Genomic DNA, 20,286 nt, shown 5'->3' on the forward strand with positions numbered 1-20,286 from the left:
TGGCTGTCATCGTGATCACTGTACACGAGTCATTAGCTCCAATCACGTACGCTTTTTGCTGTACAGATAAAATGTACAAATATTACACTTAATAATAATAATAATAATCTTTATTATCCATAAGAAAAATTGTCTTACAATTTGTGCATTACACCAAACAAAACATTATAACTATAGAAAACCAAAATAAACATTCACACCAGACTCACTTACATATTACACTTATATATTACATGATTTGTTAAGTGGCAATGTTCAAATTGTCAAATAGAATCCTTCTTCCCTAGCTACTCTAGTTACTGTTATTACTTTTTTTAAAAAAGAAGATGTAATATCATGACAGATATATCTGAATTTCATCACAACATTGAGCAATATCTGCTCTGTAGTGAGGACATCCTACCTTGGTGAGGTCGTAGACGACACGGAAGCCGGCCTTGACGTAAGCAATAGCACTCTGGTTTTTGGAGAAGTCTACGGCAGCACGACCGTAGTCCTGGCAAGGTAGAAAAGTGGGGAACATTTAATTTTTTGGCATGTTATTTGTTTATAATTAAATCTTTTAAAATAAATCGACTGTATTTTTTAAATAAGAAGTCTCAAGTACTTAGAAAAAATGTGAGAAGCGTGGTTGAGTTTGCTTGAACTAGGCTTCGGCTTGGCTACCTATGAAGGGGGGCTAGAGATTTGACACCCCACTCGAGTGTTTAATGAGCGCCAAAAAGGCAGCACGGAAAACCTTCTCCAAGATACCCCCTCCCCCCACTAGTCCACAAATGAGATTGGACCACAGCGCTCTGAGCATGCTATAAGCATGAAAGTAGAGCTATATAAAAGCTATATCTTAATGCACAGTTTCACTTGGCTTTGAGGATTCAGTCATAACCTATATATATATCTGGCTGTATCTGTTTGGGAGGGGAATTTACTCTTTCATTTTGACGTCTGCGCTTTATTCCATGTTATTATCATTATTTTTGCTTTGTTTCAGGGCTAAAAGGTGTTTCTGTAAGATCTGGCAAAGTGTTCAGCCAAGGAAATGGTCAGCAGACGTCTGAGTTTGTTGTCAAAGTGCTCCTGGGATTGCTCATTCGTCCCTTAAAATCTTACTGACAATTAAAATTCATCTTTAGTGTGGGGCTGATGTGAGATCCAGCGTAGCTACTGAACTATAAACAATATCATTAAACAGTCTCATTTGGAATCCATTTCCTTAAGTTATGGATACGAAAATCTTCCTTTATTTAAAGGAGGAAGTAGTCTAAATGTAGGAGGCCAGTAAATACGAAAAATTAAGTAAATAAAATTAACAGAATTTTAATAATATAAGCCTATTTCACATTCATTGGCCAGGAACCATAAGTAACAGTGACCTCCTGCACAGAACCAGCCTAGCTTCTATGTAAGAAAATATCAGAAAGAGAATGTGGTGCTACATTCGGCCAACTTTGCGAAAATCGTCAACTAGCATCACAGGGCAGGCAGTGAAGGCAAGAGAAAGAAAAGGCGTCCAAGAGTCAACTGGTATCGAGAACCAGAGGCGGACACCCCAAAGTGTGATGACACATGGAACAAAATGGAAAGGATGTCACAGGACAGAGGAACGATGAAGATCTATTGTTTGCGGCTCATACTTCATAAGGTTGACGGGCTGTAACTAGGTAAGTGAACATTTTCAAGAACTTTGCAACAACTTTTGGACAACACTGGATATAACAATGCATGTTTAAGGAACATAGACGGTTTGGCTCTTCAACGGAAGAGGACCGAGTTTGAATCATGATCGAGAGTAATAGTAATTTGAGATTCTCCAGCTGAGTTAAAGCTGAGTTGTTAAAGCTGAGTTGTTAAAGCTGAGTTGTTAAAGCTGAGTTGTTAAAGCTGAGTTGTTAAAGCTGAGTTGTTAAAGCTGAGTTGTTAAAACTGAGTATCACACAAAGTCATCAAAGAAACATTGTCTCAGGTAATCCTACTTCCTCATTTCCCGAACTTGAAATGACGAGAGATCTAAGATGCTCCTGCAAGAAACATGGACTTAAACCAACTCCCATCATGCCATAGAAGCATGGAGACCAGAGCTCAATGAGTCTAGTAGTGTACCAAGGAGACGAGATATTTTATTTATTTTTTTATATTAATTTATATTATTATTTATTATTATTAAAAATTCAGTCTTCACCAGCTTCCAAAAATTGGAGTTCTGGGTTTGAATCTCGTTGAGGACTGGGCATTTCAGTTTCGGGATATTTAGGGCACCCCGAATCCGCCCATCTCTAATGGCTACATGACATTAGTTGGGGAGAAGTAAATGGGTTTGGTTGTTGTGCTGGCCACATGACACCCTCGTTTAACTTTGGCCAAAGAAACAGATGACCTTAACATCATCTTCCCTACAGATCGCAAGGTCTGAAAGGGAAACTTTTATTTATTTTATTAATAAACATAATTATATATTTATTTAGAACTACTTGCCCACTAAAAATTCCCTTAATGCAGTATTTGGCTCTTTTTTTTCACCTTTGACATTGCATTTTTGAGATCCTAACTGAACCTTTTTGTTGTCTAGTGTTATGACTTAAGCCAAGTAGTGAAAACTTAACTTTGATTCACTAAGGAAGCGTGAGAAAATGATAAACTTACATTTTTCGTGAAGTCGTACACGTCATTCTGAAACAAGTCTGGAATACAAACTTTAGTTGGGTCCCAGGTCTGGGCGATGATCATGGGTAACACCAAAACGGCGAATATGACGAATTTCATTTTTGTTTCAGTAGCCAGACTCGAAATCTTAAGTGTAGCACGCGCCAGGCGACGAGATTCCAATTTTATATACAGGTCAAATGGTTTAATATTAAAAGAAAAAAAATATGAGTAAGACAGCTAATCAAACCACGTGACAAATTCTATGGGTTCTATTGGTTGGACGTCAATGGTACGTTATTAATTTAACAATATAAACAAAAAAAATGTTATCAGGAAGTTACACAAGGGCTGCAATCTAATTTAATTTCAGAAGTTACAGCTCTTGATTTAACAATTTTGTGAAACTAGTTGATTGATATACAAATTCTCTATTTTTTTTATGAATAGTAGGCTAATTCTATTTTCAACTACCCCCGCTATAACTCATTCAACTTATCGGTATTTTTCCACTGGGCTCCGTTAAAACATTTAATGTGTTGTAGCTTCTAAATGAACATGTGAAGAAGTTTATATACATGGAACATTTTCCAATTGAATGGTGTACTTGTAACTATATCCCCTTTCAGAATTTTGCTAGAAAATATTTATTGTACTGAAAATGTGTATTTAAAACTTAAGGAATTCTCAAGATCTGATATCGATTTTTTGTACTTAAAATTTTATATCATAGAATAGAATAAAGGAGGATCTATAAATATGTACTTTAATAGTGTCGATGCAATTTAATTACCCTTAAGACCTTCTCTTTATCTTGCTAAATGAGGATGAAGTTGTCAGCATTTAAGAGGGAACGCTCTAAATTGTCCCCCAAAAGGTCATGGAGTATCAAATCAAAAGGAAAGATAAGGCTTGTTTCAGTTCTTATCTTGAAAAGCGTCACTAAATTTCCCGAAGCCATCTGTCAGGCCTTCACGTCATTGAACCTCTAGACCGTTAGTGTTACACTTGTCTGTTGATTAGACTTTCACTCTCTCTGCCCTGTTCTTCATTATATGACGCCGTCAGCATTTTTTTTTAAAAACATCATCTTTGTCTCCAACATTTGTTGAGATTGGGAATACTATTAGAGTACACGACGGTGTGTATTTGTTTCATATTAGCACATGTAGGAAACATACACATTCATTATCAATAAAGCTACAATCTGAACAGGGTGAGTTTAAAATGGGCCGGCAACCAATTGGGCTGGTGTGACCGTCGCCAAAATAGGCCCTATGTATAAAAACTCTGCTCGGATCAAGCTGCAAAAGATGCTATACTTTTCTCTAAAAAAAAATTAATAAAATTAGAGTTCCCTGTTCTGGCCTTGCCATCTATATGGCAGATGATGATAAGGTCATCTGTTTTTTTTTGGCCAACGGTTTACACGCAGGATGTCATATGGGCAGCTAAATGACCAACCACCATTACCTTCTTTAACTAAATTCAGCTGACCATTAGAGTTGGGTGGACAGAGCCCTTTAAATACCCAAAATTCAAAATCTCAGATTACATGGAGATTCGAACCCAGGATCCCAGGTTAAGCCAAGTGCTTAACCACTTAGCCGCCTCGCCCCTTCTCTGAAGAAGATGCTTTGTACTTTGTTTTTTGTCCTACATTGAAATAAAGATCTTTTACTAACGTTACAGATTAACACTAAACTAACACATTTCCAGAATTAGTGAAATAGCCTACATCTTAAAACCATTTTGGTGAAATTCAATCCCTTTTACACTTTAGTGACCAACAATGGTATGACTAGATTAAGTAGATTTAGTATAGTCCTATGAAATATGCGTTAGTTGAGTCAGTTATCAAATCGGCACAAATGGATGTCTATCATATGGTAGGCCTACGCAATTTGTGGACCGTAATTTTGTGGTAATGCTAGGGCAGATCTCGGACACCTAGTCTTCACACCGATCACAAGCTTTACTAGGAAATAATAAAGGGTCAAGTTGTTTGGTCGGTCAGCTCAGCATTATGAGATACAAGTTTGAGCCTTGAGTTATTACCATATTCCAGTGTTAGGCTCACTTCTATACTTTATCCCCGACTTGTTTAAGCGTTAGTCCACTTTTAAGTATAGTCCCGCTATAATCTTTCAACACAAACTTGGCCTGCGCTGCTTAAATTGTGGTCCCATATACCATAAATCAGGTCCATCATATCGTAAGCCCACATTGTTTGTATGGTGTTCTACATGTTTCGGATGTTCCTTCAGAGTTGAAGATAATTGACTTCCTAGTCCAATCCTCCCGCAGGACTATATGGGATGGTAGGGGGCAGGGTTTGAACCCGGGACCATCTAGTCCGAACGACAGTCCTGCGCGCAAACCACACGACCAGGCAGCCATCCATTAACTACTTGAAGGATACAGAAATATATTTCAAAACATTTTGGGGCAGGTATTTCAATAATCTAGTAAATCAATGGAAGAAAAATTTGAATTTGTTAGCAGAAAAACATGTACGTTTAATTTCTTGAGTAAGTTTGCACTAAAAAATACAATTTCAAAAGAATGTACAGTTTTATAATTTCCTTAAAGTTTAAAAGCTGATAACAGCTCTATTCAAAGCCCTTATCTGTGCATTTTTTTTCCTATTCTAAACTTTTCTTTACCATGAAATCTAAATACACATGAAAAAATCAGACCACTTTATTTAGCGAATCAAAAGATTAGATGCTGTCACCAAATTTAGGCGACCACACACACACACATACACACAGAAAACACACACAATCTTTTGACCATTCCACCAGTTTCAAGATTATGCATCGGGGCCAGGAATCGGGAGCATATTTAATCTCCAGCCGTTGAAATCTTCTGCTCTTCTAGACTCTTTCTTTAGGCGTTGGACATTCACACGATCAAACAAAGATGAAGCTTCAGCTACTCGCCATCTTAGCACTGGCCCTCGCCGCCTATGCCGCGGACGCCGACGACCCCACTACAGTTTGCCTGCCATCACAGTTTCAGAGCACCGTTTACGACTTCAACAACAGAGTACGTTTTTACGACAATCACAATACTGTATTATGCACAACTTATAAGATATTCATATTATTAGTTAAAGTCATAAAAATTATTATTTTTTTTACTAGCTTTTTGCTCGATTTTAATACGCACACAAATTGTGTACAAATATTTTACTCCATTTAACGGATATTTGTCAAAGTGAATTGGTAATATGCAACAACATTTGAATCAATGTTTCAGGATCTTGGCGTGGCTGCTGGAGACTTTACCAAGAACCTGACTGTACTAACCTTCCAGAAAGCTAACTTCAGATTGCTCTACGATTTGACCGCAGTGAGTACTTATGACTATAGCTTGCGTAGATTGCCATGAAAACAAGGTTCGTAGGATATTTTTTTTTAAAAATGACATCTAATCTTAATACATAGAACGGCATTGAATGACATGTGATGACATTCTTCCACAGTTGAAAACTTATCTCATCGTAAATGACACATGTACAAATTTTGACATGGATCCCAGCCAAGCCATCTTCAGATGTTTACCAGGTAAGCTCAAAATTGTGAAGTGTTTTTTTTACATTTAGCTCTCAACTTTTGGAGCTCAATCTTTTTAATAAAACAAGAGAGTTAAAAAAAAAATAAGCAAAATGTTATAAATTGTATTCTATATTCAGAATTTCATATACAAAGTATATTTTAAAAGAATGCTATATACATACCAATACGAAGTATACGAAGAATGACAATGCTTTATACAGAATGCTATATACATATTATAGAACTGATAAATGGAAATATTATTTCTAGAATAAAAAAGAAATAAAATCTTAAGATATGCACAAAGATAAAGACCCATTTCTTATTCCAAATGTTACGGTTTATATTTAAAAAAATGTTCTTTCTTCCTAAATGGGACAGCAAAAAGCAGGTCACTTATTAACATCCACAACTAAATTAGCAAAAGAATACATGTAGGATGTAATTATCTTATTATTTGAAGAAACGTCTGTAATTTATAAAATAATATGCAAAAGTGTCTGAAGAAATCAAATGTTGACTGAGAGGGACTAAAACGAAGCTATTACATTAGAGGCTCCTCTAGTTTCTAAATCTTGTTTGTTTTCTGTCTGTGGCAATGTACGTCTCGAGAAATGGTGTTTTCCCTTTTCAACTTCTTGTGTGACTAAAGAGGCCAATCCTTGATACACAGCTGCTGTCACAGGCTGGGCATCTGTACTCATCAGACGCTGTTGCACTTTCGTCCATCTTTCTACTTCCGGTGTGTATGGCATCTGCATTCTGGGACCCTTCTTTTATGCTTGCTCTTTATTTGAATCTATCTAGTGCCACCTTTTTTTCCCCCAGATGTTAGTGTCGATTTTGTAGAGTGAGAGGTAAGCGTTAAATTTAATATAAGGTACTCAACAAAGGAGCAAAATATAATTTCACTTGCAAGCAATGGAACTGCAAGGCACGCAATCCTGATGCAGTCTCAACGTCAAAGGGGAGATAATGTGAGCAGACTGGATGACTCCTGGCATCGCATAGAGGCTCTTTGATGTGTTAGTTTGATGTCTGATCTTATTCCGATTGACTGAGAGACGTCAAGATCTAATAAGATTATTTTCCAAATGACTTTTGGTATAGCGCACTTTTCAATGCTTAAGCTTGCTAAGCTCTTTTTGATCCAATCTCTTCTGTAGACCTTCTTGGGGGAGGGGAGGGGGATATCTAGATGAAGACCACAGAGATGATGTCAGACCAGCAAACAAAACTCAGCTCAAGTCGGGTTTCGATCTCTAGCCACTTGATAGGTAGCTAATCGGTTTAGGCCAATAATCCATACATTCCAATCAAGCATTGAACTAAAACTGTTTGATGTACTCCCTTCTTACCCCACCGTGACCAATAAGAATCCATAATAGTCTTTGTTTCTATAGACCTATGAAAACTGTGTTGGTCTAAAACAGCGTTAGTCTAAATTTGTGTTGGTCTATAACTTTTGGTCTAAAACAGTTTTAGTCTAAAATTGGGTTGGTCTAAAATAGTGTTCTAAACCGTTTTGTCTAAAACAGTGTTGGTCTAAAATTGTGATGGTCTAAAACAGTGTTGGTCTAAAATTGTGTTGGTCTAAAACAAAACAGTGTTCTAAACCGTTTGGTCTAAAACAGTGTTGGTCTAAAATTGTGTTGGTCTAAAACTGTGTTGGTCTGTTTCAGCTACTGCCGTGCCCCTGACCACCAACGTCACAAGAATCGGCCTAGAGTCCAACGGACTGCCCATCCTATCCTATGCGGTGCCCATATCCAACGACATCGCCATCAGAGTGGCTGTCACTGACTCCGTGCCAGCCTACCCAGTACTGCGTCAACTGATTGGTGAGTCATGTGACTAAACTAGCAATTTCTACTTCTGTGTTACATTATACTTTGGGATTGAGGAAAAAAATAGAAAGTCGTCAGTGTGAAGAACAGGGATTCTCAACCTGTGGGTCGCGACCCCTTGAGGGGTCGATTGTCGATTTGTCAGGGGTCGCCTAAGACCATCGAAAATATGGATTGTATTTTGTGTATTCTTCTGTTGCTGGTGTGTGTGTTGGGGGGGGGGTCGCGGCAGAGTGGGGGATAGTAAAAAGGGGTCGCCGAGATTAAAAGGTTGAGAACCGCTGGTGAAGAAGAACGTATGTTGTGTATATGTATACAAAGAATAAGGGAAATTTTAATTTCAATAAATAAACAATCGATTCCTTGAGACCGATAATGAATCTGTTACTAGTAATGCTAAGTTGTATAATTGTACGCTAAATGACTTAAGGAAGTGCGGTGGCTGAGTGATGAAGCGCTTTGCTTCCGAATCGGATAACCCAGGTTCGAAACCTGTTCAAGACTGAGATTTTTAATTTCGGGAGCTTTAGGGTGCCTCTTAGTCCACCACAGAAACATAATCTTTACACCATCTGCCCTATATTCCGCATGGTCTGAAAGGGGAACTATTATTATTATTATATCATTATAGCTTTTATGTAGCGCTACTTTCATACTTATAGCATGCTCAGAGCGCTTTAGTCCAATCTCATTTGTGGACCGAGTCGGGTGTCGAACCTCGAGCCCCTTTCTAGGTAGCCAAGACAAGCCAAGTTCAAGCGCACTTCGCCTCTCGACCACGCTTCCCACTTTTGTAATACTACATCATATAGCTGTAATCTAAATGACTTATAGGAAACCCTTCGGGACTAAAAGGCCCTAAATGATAACTCTATTTGTTATCCCTCTTCCAACCGATGCGTCTATAAACTGAAGTAAAATCTAAGTTTGTTTCTAGTCTTAGACTTCTGTCTACTAGTAAGTACAACGCATGGTTTTGGAGATCAAAGATACGAAAGATAATTTGCGTTTACACTACAAGCACAACAATAAATGCAGTTTGCGTAGCCTAGTGTAGATCATTTTAACAAGGTGAACGAGGATGCTATGTGGCCAGCACAACGATCAACCGCCTTTACTATCATATAACTAATGCCAGGTACCAGGTACCCATTGAAGTTAGACGTCCTGATAATCAACACAATAAATATAAAAGAGCTCCACATTTATAACTATATATCTCGGTAATGTAGAAGTTATTTCCCTTGTTTATTATCAAACAAACGATATCATTACTATTAATTAATTGATAAATTGGTAAATTTTTTTATCGATTCATGTGTTATTGGGTACCATAAAATTTGTGTAAACTTTCAGCTTGATCCGAGAATGGGTGTGGGAGAAATAACTTTTTTTACCAGACAGAGATAAACTTTGTAAAAAAAAACAAGTACTTATTCAAATATTGATAATTTTGTTTCCATTCGCAGGTACTGCCGGGAGGTACACCGGAAATGTCCTCCTCTTTTTGAACACCGTCCTGAACATTGACCCCCAACTGTTTGTGTTCCCCCTGGTGTGTCCCCCCGTGAGTGTTGCAGGATAAACGCCAAACTGAATTTTTTTTTTTGTACTCTGTCCTTGTTTGTACTTTGCACCAATATTTTCTTTCTTATGGCAATACTAGATAATAAAATGTAATCGAACCAATACATGTTTTTAAGTTTGTCTTAATTGTGTATGTTTGTTTGTAACATGTTTGTAACATGTTTGTAAAATGTTTGTAAAATGTTTGTAAAATGTTTGTAAAAAGTTTGTAAAAGGTTTGTAAAATGTTTGTAAAATGTTTGTAAAAGGTTTGTAAAATGTTTGTAAATGTTTGTAAGAAGTTTGTAAAATGTTTGTAAAATGTTTGTAAAATGTTTGTAAAATGTTTGTAAAATGTTTGTAAAAAGTTTGTAAAATGTTTGTAAAAGGTTTGAAAATGTTTATAAAAAGTTTGTAAAATGTTTGTAAAAGGTTTGTAAAATGTTTATAAAAAGTTTGTAAAATGTTTGTAAAAGGTTTGTAAAATGTTTATAAAAAATTTGTAAAATGTTTGTAAAAGGTTTGAAAAATGTTTATAAAAAGTTTGTAAAATGTTTGTAAAAGGTTTGTAAAATGTTTGTAAAATGTTTGTAAAATGTTTGTAAAAAGTTTTTTAAAATGTTTGTAAAAGGTTTGTAAAATGTTTATAAAAAGTTTTCTTAAATTATTCACATGTTTCGAATCCTCCTTGAGAGTTGAGGATACTTTGTTTCCTAGTCCAAACCTCCTGCAGGACGATGGGCAGTGGCAGCGGACAGGGTCTGAACCCCTGGATCATTAAGACAACCGAACTCCTTCAGTCCAGCCGAGACCAATCGTTACAGAAGGCCTGAACACTGACCTGTTTCGTCACAGCCTGTGGGCAGTTTAGACCAATAGCTCGTTGCCACGTTGTACAGGCCTGTTGATTAACATGCAGGACTAGATTGAACTAGGACGTAATCATACTCTTGTCTGTGATGGATTGGAGCAGTGGATTGGAGCAGTGGATTGGAGCAGTGGATTGGAGCAGGGGATTGGAGCAGGGGATTGAAGCAGGGGATTGAAGCAGTGGATTGGAGCAGTGGATTGGAGCAGTGGATTGGAGCAGGGGATTGGAGCAGTGGATTGGAGCAGTGGATTGAAGCAGTGAAATGAAGTTGTGGATTTAAGCAGTGGATTGAAGCACTGGATTGAAGCAGGGGATTGAAGCAATGAAATGAAGTTGTGGATTTAAGCAGTGGATTGAAGCAGTGGATTGAAGCAGTGGATTGAAGCAGAGGATTGAAGCAGTGAAATGAAGTTGTGGATTTAAGCAGTGGATTGAAGCACTGGATTGAAGCAATGAAATGAAGTTGTGGATTTAAGCAGTGGATTTAAGCAGTGGCAGAGTACCAAAGGACTGGAAAGAAGCTAATGTCACCCCCCTATTTAAAAAAGGAGAAAAATCTGACCCAGGGAACTACAGACCAGTATCACTTACCAGCATCACATGTAAAATCCTAGAACACATAATATGTAGCAACATCATAAACCACTTAGACAAACATAATGTCCTCACACCATACCAACATGGCTTTAGGAAATATAGATCATGTGAAACACAACTAATAGGACTAATTGATGATTTTTTCAAAAGGTTTAGATAATAGTGAACAAATAGATGCTATCTTACTAGATTTTTCTAAGGCTTTTGACAAAGTTCACCACCATAGTTTGCTTAAAAAATTAAAATATTTCGGCATTAATGGTCCACTGCATCAGTGGATTAAAGACTTTCTGATAGGGAGAGAACAAACTGTAATAATAAATGGCTCTAAATCAACACCGATAACAGTAAACTCAGGTGTACCTCAAGGTACAGTCTTGGGTCCACTACTATTTTTAATTTACATAAATGATTTACCAAATTGCATTAGTTCAGGAACAAAAGTCAGATTATTTGCAGACGATTGCATAATATATAGAACAATAAAAACAACACAAGACACAGATATTTTACAAAGAGAATTAGATGAATTACAGAAATGGGAATCAAATTGGAGCATGTCTTTCCACCCAGAAAAATGTCAGTTGTTAAGAGTAACAAAAAAACTAAAACAAATTAATTCCACTTATCTTATTCATGGCAAACCAGTATCACAGACTAAAAACGCAAAATACCTAGGTGTTATAATAAATGAAAAACTATCATGGAATCCACATATTGATGAAACTACAAAAAAATCAAACAAAGCATTAGGATTTATTAAAAGAAATTTCTATAAATCAAATAAGAACATAAAACTAAAATGTTACTTAACCTTGGTTAGGCCAATAATAGAATATGCATCCTCCGTTTGGGACCCCTCAACTCAAGAAAACATTAAGAAACTAGAACAGACACAAAATAGAGCAGTGAGATTCATAACAAACGAATATTCACATTTGACTAGAGTAACACCTTTAGTAAAATCACTAAATTTAGAAAGCCTTCAGGACAGAAGGCTCAAAAGTAAAGTAGCAAACATACATAAAACACTGAACCATAATCTTCAAATACAAAAACAAAATTTAATAAAATACTCTGAAAGACACAAAGATAAAGGCACATTCCTCGTCCCATATGCTAGGACAAATTTTTACAAATACTCCTTCTTCCCTAGTGCTATTAGAGCATGGAATGGGTTGCCTGAGCTAGCCAGGAAAACCAGTGACTTGGCAGAATTTAAGTCATTGGTTAATATGCATGACTAAATGCATGACGCGTAGGACGTAATCATCTTCTTTTTTGAAGTAACGTCTGTATTATATAAGATAAGATAAGTGGATTGAAGCAGTGGATTGAAGCAGAGGATTGAAGCAGTGAAATGAAGTTGTGGATTTAAGCAGTGGATTGAAGCACTGGATTGAAGCAGGGGATTGAAGCAATGAAATGAAGTTGTGGATTTAAGCAGTGGATTTAAGCAGTGGATTGAAGCAGTGGATTGAAGCACTGGATTGAAGCAGGGGATTGAAGCAGTGGATTGAATCCCAAGACACCGGGGAATTTCCTTCATTTGACTTCAATGTAACATATTGGCCGTGTGGATGATGACAGGTTTGTTGGGGCTCTCTTTCACTCTCTCAGTAGTACTATGATCAAAGCTCTTAGGCACTCCGAGAGCCTTGTTTCACTACCCTATTGCCATAGTCGTCTCCTCTAACCACCGTTTCCACCCGGGCGGCAACATGAGGCAAATTAGCGTAGCCCGAGATTACGAGCTAATGAAACTCTTAATTATGTGCCAACAGACTCATATCTAGAGTAGATGATGAATACTTTAATGTTGAGAGACCTTTAATAATATGTCAATAATAACTTTGTTTACATTATTCCATCTTGGATTCCTCTCTCTCTCTCTACCCTTTCAACACGCATTCACACCATTCCACATTCACGCCATTCCACATTCACGCCATTCCACATTCACGCCATTCCACATTCACGCCATTCCACATTCACACCATTCCACATTAACGCCATTCCACATTCACGCCATTCCACATTTACGCCATTCCACATTCACGCCATTCCACATTCACGCCATTCCACATTCACGCCATTCCACATTCACGCCATTCCACATTCACGCCATTCCACATTCACGCTATGCTGCGTACGTAACAATCCACTACTGTAACGAAAAAAAAAAGTAAGGTTTTCTTTTTTTTTTAACCGTTTTCAGTATTAGCAATTTAAGTACAGAATCATTTTTTTAAAGGTATATAATAATAAGGCTTGTCTTCGAGTCCAAAGATTAATGAGGAATGCAGTATTTCCGAGGCTACGCCGCCCCAGCTGTTACCTACATGTTTTGCCACTCTTTACGCAAGCCTAACCATTATCCACCGGTTTTGTCGATTTAGATTTTCTTTTCGCGGTCTGCGTCTGTTCTCGGCAGTGGATTTTCCTTTGTGTATCCCGAGGCCTTTGTGAGTGACCTCCAGCTGTCTCGTTCTGAAGCTGTATACAACCAGGTGCTTTCTTCTATGTCAGTTAAAGCATTTCCTCGGGGCACCTCTGTTACGTCGAAGACCTTTCAGCTCATTAAAAAAAAAAGACGCTTTTGGCATACGTTCGTCCCCCATACGGGATACGTTCCCTGCCCAGAGTTACTGTCGGACAATATGAAGTCCCTCTATACTGCCCATACCTGCGTTCGTAAGGATATCGCTGTTTGTAGTGCGGTCTTGCCACCGTATGTCCATGATGGACCGCAAGCATCTTTGGTGAATGCGTTCAAGTAGTCTTAGTTGCTTTCTGTATTCAGAAAAGGTATACAGAATGTAGATACACAACGCAGAAGAACGAAAGAAAAACACTTTACCGAACAAAGACTAAATCATATGTCTCATGAGCTGGAAGCCTAAAGTGAGTATCCACATGTAATACTGTATTGGCCCGTTCACGGGAGGGGTGGGGAGACAAATTGTTATAGAAGGCGTTAACACTGCCCTGCGACGTTGCAACCTGTGGGCAGTAAACCAATAGTTCGTTGCCAGGTCACAGGTCGTTACTATACAATCACTATATACCAAGACGATCGGTCTCGCTCTAAAACAATCACTATGGAATGTTTATTCTTAATTATTATTTATTCTATTTTATTTTTTTATAAAAAAAAATACATATTTATACAATCACCTTTCTTAACTATAGTCGCTAGATGTATACCTTTACATTGATAAGCAAACACACATAGACAATCAAAGAATACGCTTTTAAAGTCGCCGACTCAACATGAAATGATACTCACTTATTTTCTCTGTACGTATTGGATACTTACGTACTTACATAATTTAAAACACGCTAAGCAAAAATACAGGATTCCGGAATAAGGATAAGTAGCTGTTCTATCCTCAGAGATTCAGACACATAGCATTTTATCTCTTAAATTTATTTGAAAATTATCTCGGCAATTATTTTGAGAACAATACAGACGAAAGCGAAAGCTTATTTTCAATATTACTTTTAGTTGTTGAGATTTCTACAAGACAGACAAACCGACGGAGAGACAGCACAAAACCAATATGAGATTTTATCTGTAAGAGTCGGGTTTTTTTTAAAGCAAATAAATAAGAAGCCGTTTTTCTTGTTTCTGATTGATTCCTATTCTTAGATATTTTTTGTCTCCGCTTCGCACTTTATTTTGATTTTGATATTTTTATCTTCGGTGCAAAAAAAAAACAAGACGCGGAGAAAAATAAAAGATTAGCCCCGGGCCAAATATACTCGGCTTCATCTCATTGGATAAATATTTTAGTTCTCTGCGGTTCACGGGATTACTGCTTCTTCTAAGCCTTGAACACTCCCACAGACAGACACAAAAACATATCTACATGAACATTGACAAAAACAACGGTCAAATATTTGACGTTGTTTTGGCCGTAAGGTCAAGGTCACAAGATGCACTTTAGTACTCAGATGGACCTTGGTCTCTTCTTATAGGAACTAGAGATTGTGGAGATTGAAGGAGCAGCTGAAAAATTAGAGCCAAAACAATTCTAAAATGTAAAGTGCATGAACACATACAAGGACATATGCACCTTATTTACATACATATTCTGATCGTGTGACTTGCTGAACACATCACTAAACTGTCATCACATAGACTTTCGCTTTAAAAAAAATTGATGATGAACAAAAACTTGTATTTCAGATTTTAGACTATCCAAAACCTTTACAGGCTGGTCTGTTCATATGTATTTTATGATTAATAAAGTAAAATAAAACAAACAAAAATTATTAAAAAGAACAAAACACAGGGAAAGAACCTCAGAAAGTAAGTTATCCTTTCAGGGCCGATGATGTTAAGGTCATTTGTTTCTTTGGCCAACGGTAAACGAGCAGGGTGTCATGTGGCCAGCACAACGACCAACCGCCCTTCTCTTCCACAACTTAAGTCAGGTACCCAATAGAGTTGGGTGGACTCAGGGGCACCCTAAGAATCCCGAAGTTCAAAATACTAGTCTTTATCCAAATTGGAACCCAGCACCCATGGTTAGGAAGCCAAGCGTTTAATCCCTCAACCACCGCGCCATGTATCTTTGCCATATATCACCAAAAAAATGCAGGAATAAAAATCACTTTTTTAAATAATTGAAAATTAACTACGACTAATTTATTAATTGATTGATTATTATTTGATGGCTTCATGTATTGTCATGAGCTATGAATCAAAATGTCATCGAATGGGACCTGGGAGAACAAAACTTGTCTAAAACGTAATAAGCGGGATTACTCTCTTTATACAGCCACAGCTCTCAATAAGTAGCATTTATTTCCTTTATTCGATATCTTAACACACAAAAATTCGCTACCAATAATGAATTTAATTTCATTATCTAATAATACTTTGATTGATTCGTGTTTTATGAGGTAGAACTAATACCTGCGTATATTTCGATTTGATCCGAGAATGGGTGTGTGAGAACAACGTGTACAAAAATCGTACCTGACAGACAGAAAGACAGACAGAAAGAGTGAGTTGATATAAGCTTTGTAAATATTTGATTACATAACAATGGTTAGGTGAGCTGCGTAAGGGAATGGGGAATGAACATCAAAATATATTTATGTTAGGTGTGTGGTGGCTGAGTTATGGAGCTCCTCGGTTTGAACCAAGGTGAAGTGGACATTTTGAACTTCGGCATTTAATGACATACTTTGAGAAAGTTAAGGCGGTTGGTCGTTGTGCCGGCCACATCACTTCCCAGTTAACCGTTGGCCATAAAAACAGATCTTCCCTTATAGATCACATGCTTTTACAAGAATACTTTTGCCGTTTCTTTCATATAAATAACTAACAAACTTGCAAATATTGACCAATTTGAGCGCAGTTGCAGTAAATAGGTTAAGTTGGCAACAAAATTATACCAATGATCTCAGTTGGTCTCTCCAGACTTTGCAAGTTCACTAAACATATATACAAGTTAAACCGATATATACATCTTAGTGTGTACTTTAACCCTGGAATTTTTTTTTAATATAGTAGTTATATTATTTACAGGCTTCGTGTTTCTATGTTTACTAAATGTTTCAAATCGCTTATAAAGATCCACCCAATTCAACTCGGGTTATCTAAAACAAGTTGCCGAAGATTATCTGTTATTTGAGATTTAAATTTAATTTGCCCTAAACATGGTATCCTCTTGTCGGGGACATGCATTCTCTGATTGATACAATCGCCCGAATCAGCGTCGCCTGCCCGAGACAAGTGCTCTGTGAAGGATACAGTCCTCAGATAACGAGACGGAGCAGCTTGAAAAATGGCTGGGTGATATCCGGGTAATGGATGATCTATCCGATGTTGAACTGCAAGACACTCTAGGATTTATTAAACCTTTTTTAATCACTTGTTTTCCAAGACGGTGAAAAATAAAATGTTTTCTTAGAGGGATTCTTGGTTTTGAAATCACAGTACATGCCAATAGATTCACAATGATAGAGATATGTTTGCAGGTCATCAAGGGTGATTTTTGTGATTTAGTTTAATCTTTTAGAACTATTATTAAAATATTGTTTACAAAGATTTCCGAAAAGAAATATTAAATTTAGAACTAAATGTCAATGTTAAGCTCAGTGGCGTCTCTAGGTGGTGCTGGCTAAGTGTAATGCTAAGAATGTATTTAACGATTCATTAAATTTGTAACATTTGTAACAATGGATAGGGTTGAGTTTATAGTCTTGGAGCTACAACTCCAATGAACTTCTCAATTTTCTTTGCCGATTTGGTCTAGTTTACGCTAGAGTTGACCGCAGAGAGAGGCACCATGTAGAAATATGAGTTGAGCTTTAAGACTATAAAAAACGCTGTTGCTTTAAACAAAAAACAGATTTAAACATCAAGTTGCGTGCTCTGTCTTGACTGTTGGACCGTTGGGGAACCACACACGATTCGTCAACCGTCCTTCTTCATTGCTCTATCTAATTATCTTATAAATCGTAGACGTTAATATAAAAAAAAATGCTAACATCCTAGGCGTATCCAATGTGATAATGCGAGAATGTTTATCAGAGACAAGGCTAAGTCATTGGTTTTCCTTTCTGATTAAGGCAACCCGTTCCATGCTCTTCTGTTGAGGAATAAGAAATATGTCTTTGTGTCTTTCCGGCTGTTTAATTATATTGTGTTTTTGTATTTGTAAGTTCTGATTCTGTGTATTTTTGTTATTATTGCTAATTCAAACTTTAATTTCGAGCTTTAGTGATTTCACTAAAGGTGATACTCTAGTGACTAGTCGAATGTGACTACTCAATCCTGAGATGCTCCCTAATTTTTTAACTTCGAAGCTTAAGAATTTATATTTGTTTATTGAGAATTTGAAGTCGTTTTTTTATCTCTGTCTCTCTGTCTCTCTGTCACTCTGTCTACTACGAATAGAGACCAGTTAGTTCTATAGGGCATCTTTCTTACTGCAAGGAGGCGCGTTGTGTGTGTCTGTGGAGGTCCATTTCCAGGGTTTCAAAACTTCAGAAATGCATTTTTCTAGGCAGCATGTCGCAGTCTCAGTTGACATTGCTTGATTTAATGTCACAGTCTCAAAAGATGGTGTGTTCCATGATCAGAAGATGTATCAAAAGATGGTGTGTTTCAAGATCAGAAGATGTATCAAAAGATGCTGTGTTCCAAGATCAAAAGATGTATCAAAAGATGCTGTGTTCCAAGATCAAAAGATGTATCAAAAGATGGTGTGTTCCAAGATCAAAAGATGTATCAAAAGATGCTGTGTTCCAAGATCAAAAGAAGTATCAACAGATCGTGTGTTCCAAGATCAAAAGATGTATCAAAAGTTGGTGTGTTCCAAGATCAAAAGATGTATCAAAAGATGGTGTGTTCCAAGATCAAAAGATGTATCAAAAGATGGTGTGTTCCATGATAAGGGAGTATTCTGCGAACGCAAAGTAGAGATGGGAAGAGGGGGCGGTGGACAAGTGGTAAAGCACTTGACTTTCAAACCGAGGGTCCCGGGTTTGAATCCCGATGAAAAATGGGATTTTAGGTCCACCGAACTCTAAAGATACTTGACATAAGTTGGGGAATGTGAATCGGTTGGTTGTTGCGCTGGCCACATGACAACTACGTTAACCATCGTGCATAGAAACAGGTCAGAAATATCTAGAAGGGGAACATTGTTTTACTTAAAGTAGAAATGTCAAAGAAGGGACATGCCTAGATGATTTAGTGTCCAGCCCAATGACCAAAAGATTTTTTTTTCTAGTGTTACATAAGTACAAAAGTAAAGAGCAAATAATTCTGTTCAATATACGAGACCGAATTCGATCACAAAAAATATTTCCTCCCACGAAATTCCCGAACTGCCTCTTAGCCTCACCACTAAGAACCTTACCATAAACTTCGCTTTTGTCCCCCCCCCCCAAACTTCTCTTTAGGTCCTTTCATCGAACTTCACTATTGGGCCCAGCGTCGAACTTTACATCAGAACCACCCCTCCTCAAACTTCACTTTAGGGCCCAAACTCCTCAAAATTCACTTTAGGACCCCAACTCCTCAAACTTCACTTTAGGACCCCAACTCCTTAAACTTCACTTTAGGACCCCACCTCCTCAAACTTCACTTTAGGACCCCACGTCCTCAAACTTCACTTTAGGACCCCACCTCTTCGAACTTCACTTTAGGACCCCACCTCCTCGAACTTCACTTTAGGACCCCACCTCCTCAAACTTCACTTTAGGACCCCACCTCTTCGAGCTTCACTTTAGGACCCCACCTCCTCAAACTTCACTTTAGGATCCCACCTCTTCGAACTTCACTTTAGGACCCTACTTCCTCGAACTTCACATTAGAACCACCCCTGCTCGAACTTCACTTTAGGACCCCACCTCCTCGAACTTCACTTTAGGACCCCACCTCCTCGAACTTCACTTTAGGACCCCACCTCCTCAAACTTCACTTTAGGACCCCACCTCCTCGAACTTCACTTTAGGACCCCACCTCCTCAAACTTCACTTTAGGACCCCACCTCTTCGAGCTTCACTTTAGGACCCCACCTCCTCAAACTTCACTTTAGGATCCCACCTCTTCGAACTTCACTTTAGGACCCTACTTCCTCGAACTTCACATTAGAACCACCCCTGCTCGAACTTCACTTTAGGACCCCACCTCCTCGAACTTCACTTTAGGACCCCACCTCCTCGAACTTCACTTTAGGACCCCACCTCCTCAAACTTCACTTTAGGACCCCACCTCCTCGAACTTCACTTTAGGACCCCACCTCCTCAAACTTCACTTTAGGACCCCACCTCTTCGAGCTTCACTTTAGGATCCCACCTCTTCGAACTTCACTTTAGGACCCCAACTCCTCAAACTTCACTTTAGGACCCCAACTCCTTAAACTTCACTTTAGGACCCCACCTCCTCAAACTTCACTTTAGGACCCCACGTCTTCAAACTTCACTTTAGGACCCCACCTCTTCGAACTTCACTTTAGGACCCCACCTCCTCGAACTTCACTTTAGGACCCCACCTCCTCAAACTTCACTTTAGGACCCCACCTCTTCGAGCTTCACTTTAGGACCCCACCTCCTCAAACTTCACTTTAGGATCCCACCTCTTCGAACTTCACTTTAGGACCCTACTTCCTCGAACTTCACATTAGAACCACCCCTGCTCGAACTTCACTTTAGGACCCCACCTCCTCGAACTTCA

The 20,286-nt window shown here is 38.0% G+C and overlaps 2 protein-coding genes across 2 annotated transcripts in view; one reads left to right on the top strand and one right to left on the bottom strand.

Annotated features, from left to right (window-relative positions):
• The window catches only part of LOC106054306 (uncharacterized), a 7,186-nt gene extending 4,369 nt beyond the window's left edge, over nt 1-2,817 (bottom strand). Inside the window, exons 1-3 of the mRNA XM_013210116.2 lie at nt 2,641-2,817; nt 404-496; nt 1-58 (exon numbers count right to left, since the gene is read on the bottom strand). The exon at nt 1-58 is cut by the window's left edge and continues 27 nt beyond it. Of these exons, the coding sequence (XP_013065570.2) occupies nt 1-58; nt 404-496; nt 2,641-2,760 (271 nt within the window). The 5' untranslated portion in view covers nt 2,761-2,817. The remainder of the gene's footprint in view (nt 59-403; nt 497-2,640) is intronic.
• A 2,637-nt stretch (nt 2,818-5,454) lies between these two features.
• LOC106054319 (uncharacterized) lies at nt 5,455-9,739 on the top strand. The gene is made up of 5 exons (XM_056018353.1): nt 5,455-5,691; nt 5,905-5,997; nt 6,131-6,212; nt 7,886-8,044; nt 9,520-9,739. The coding sequence occupies exons 1-5, from the start codon at nt 5,566-5,568 to the stop codon at nt 9,633-9,635; spliced, it is 576 nt and encodes a 191-aa protein (XP_055874328.1). The 5' UTR covers nt 5,455-5,565; the 3' UTR covers nt 9,636-9,739.
• The last annotated feature ends 10,547 nt before the right edge of the window (nt 9,740-20,286 follow it).

This window comes from Biomphalaria glabrata, chromosome 1 (genome assembly GCF_947242115.1).
Source record: "Biomphalaria glabrata chromosome 1, xgBioGlab47.1, whole genome shotgun sequence".
NCBI lineage: Eukaryota > Metazoa > Mollusca > Gastropoda > Planorbidae > Biomphalaria > Biomphalaria glabrata.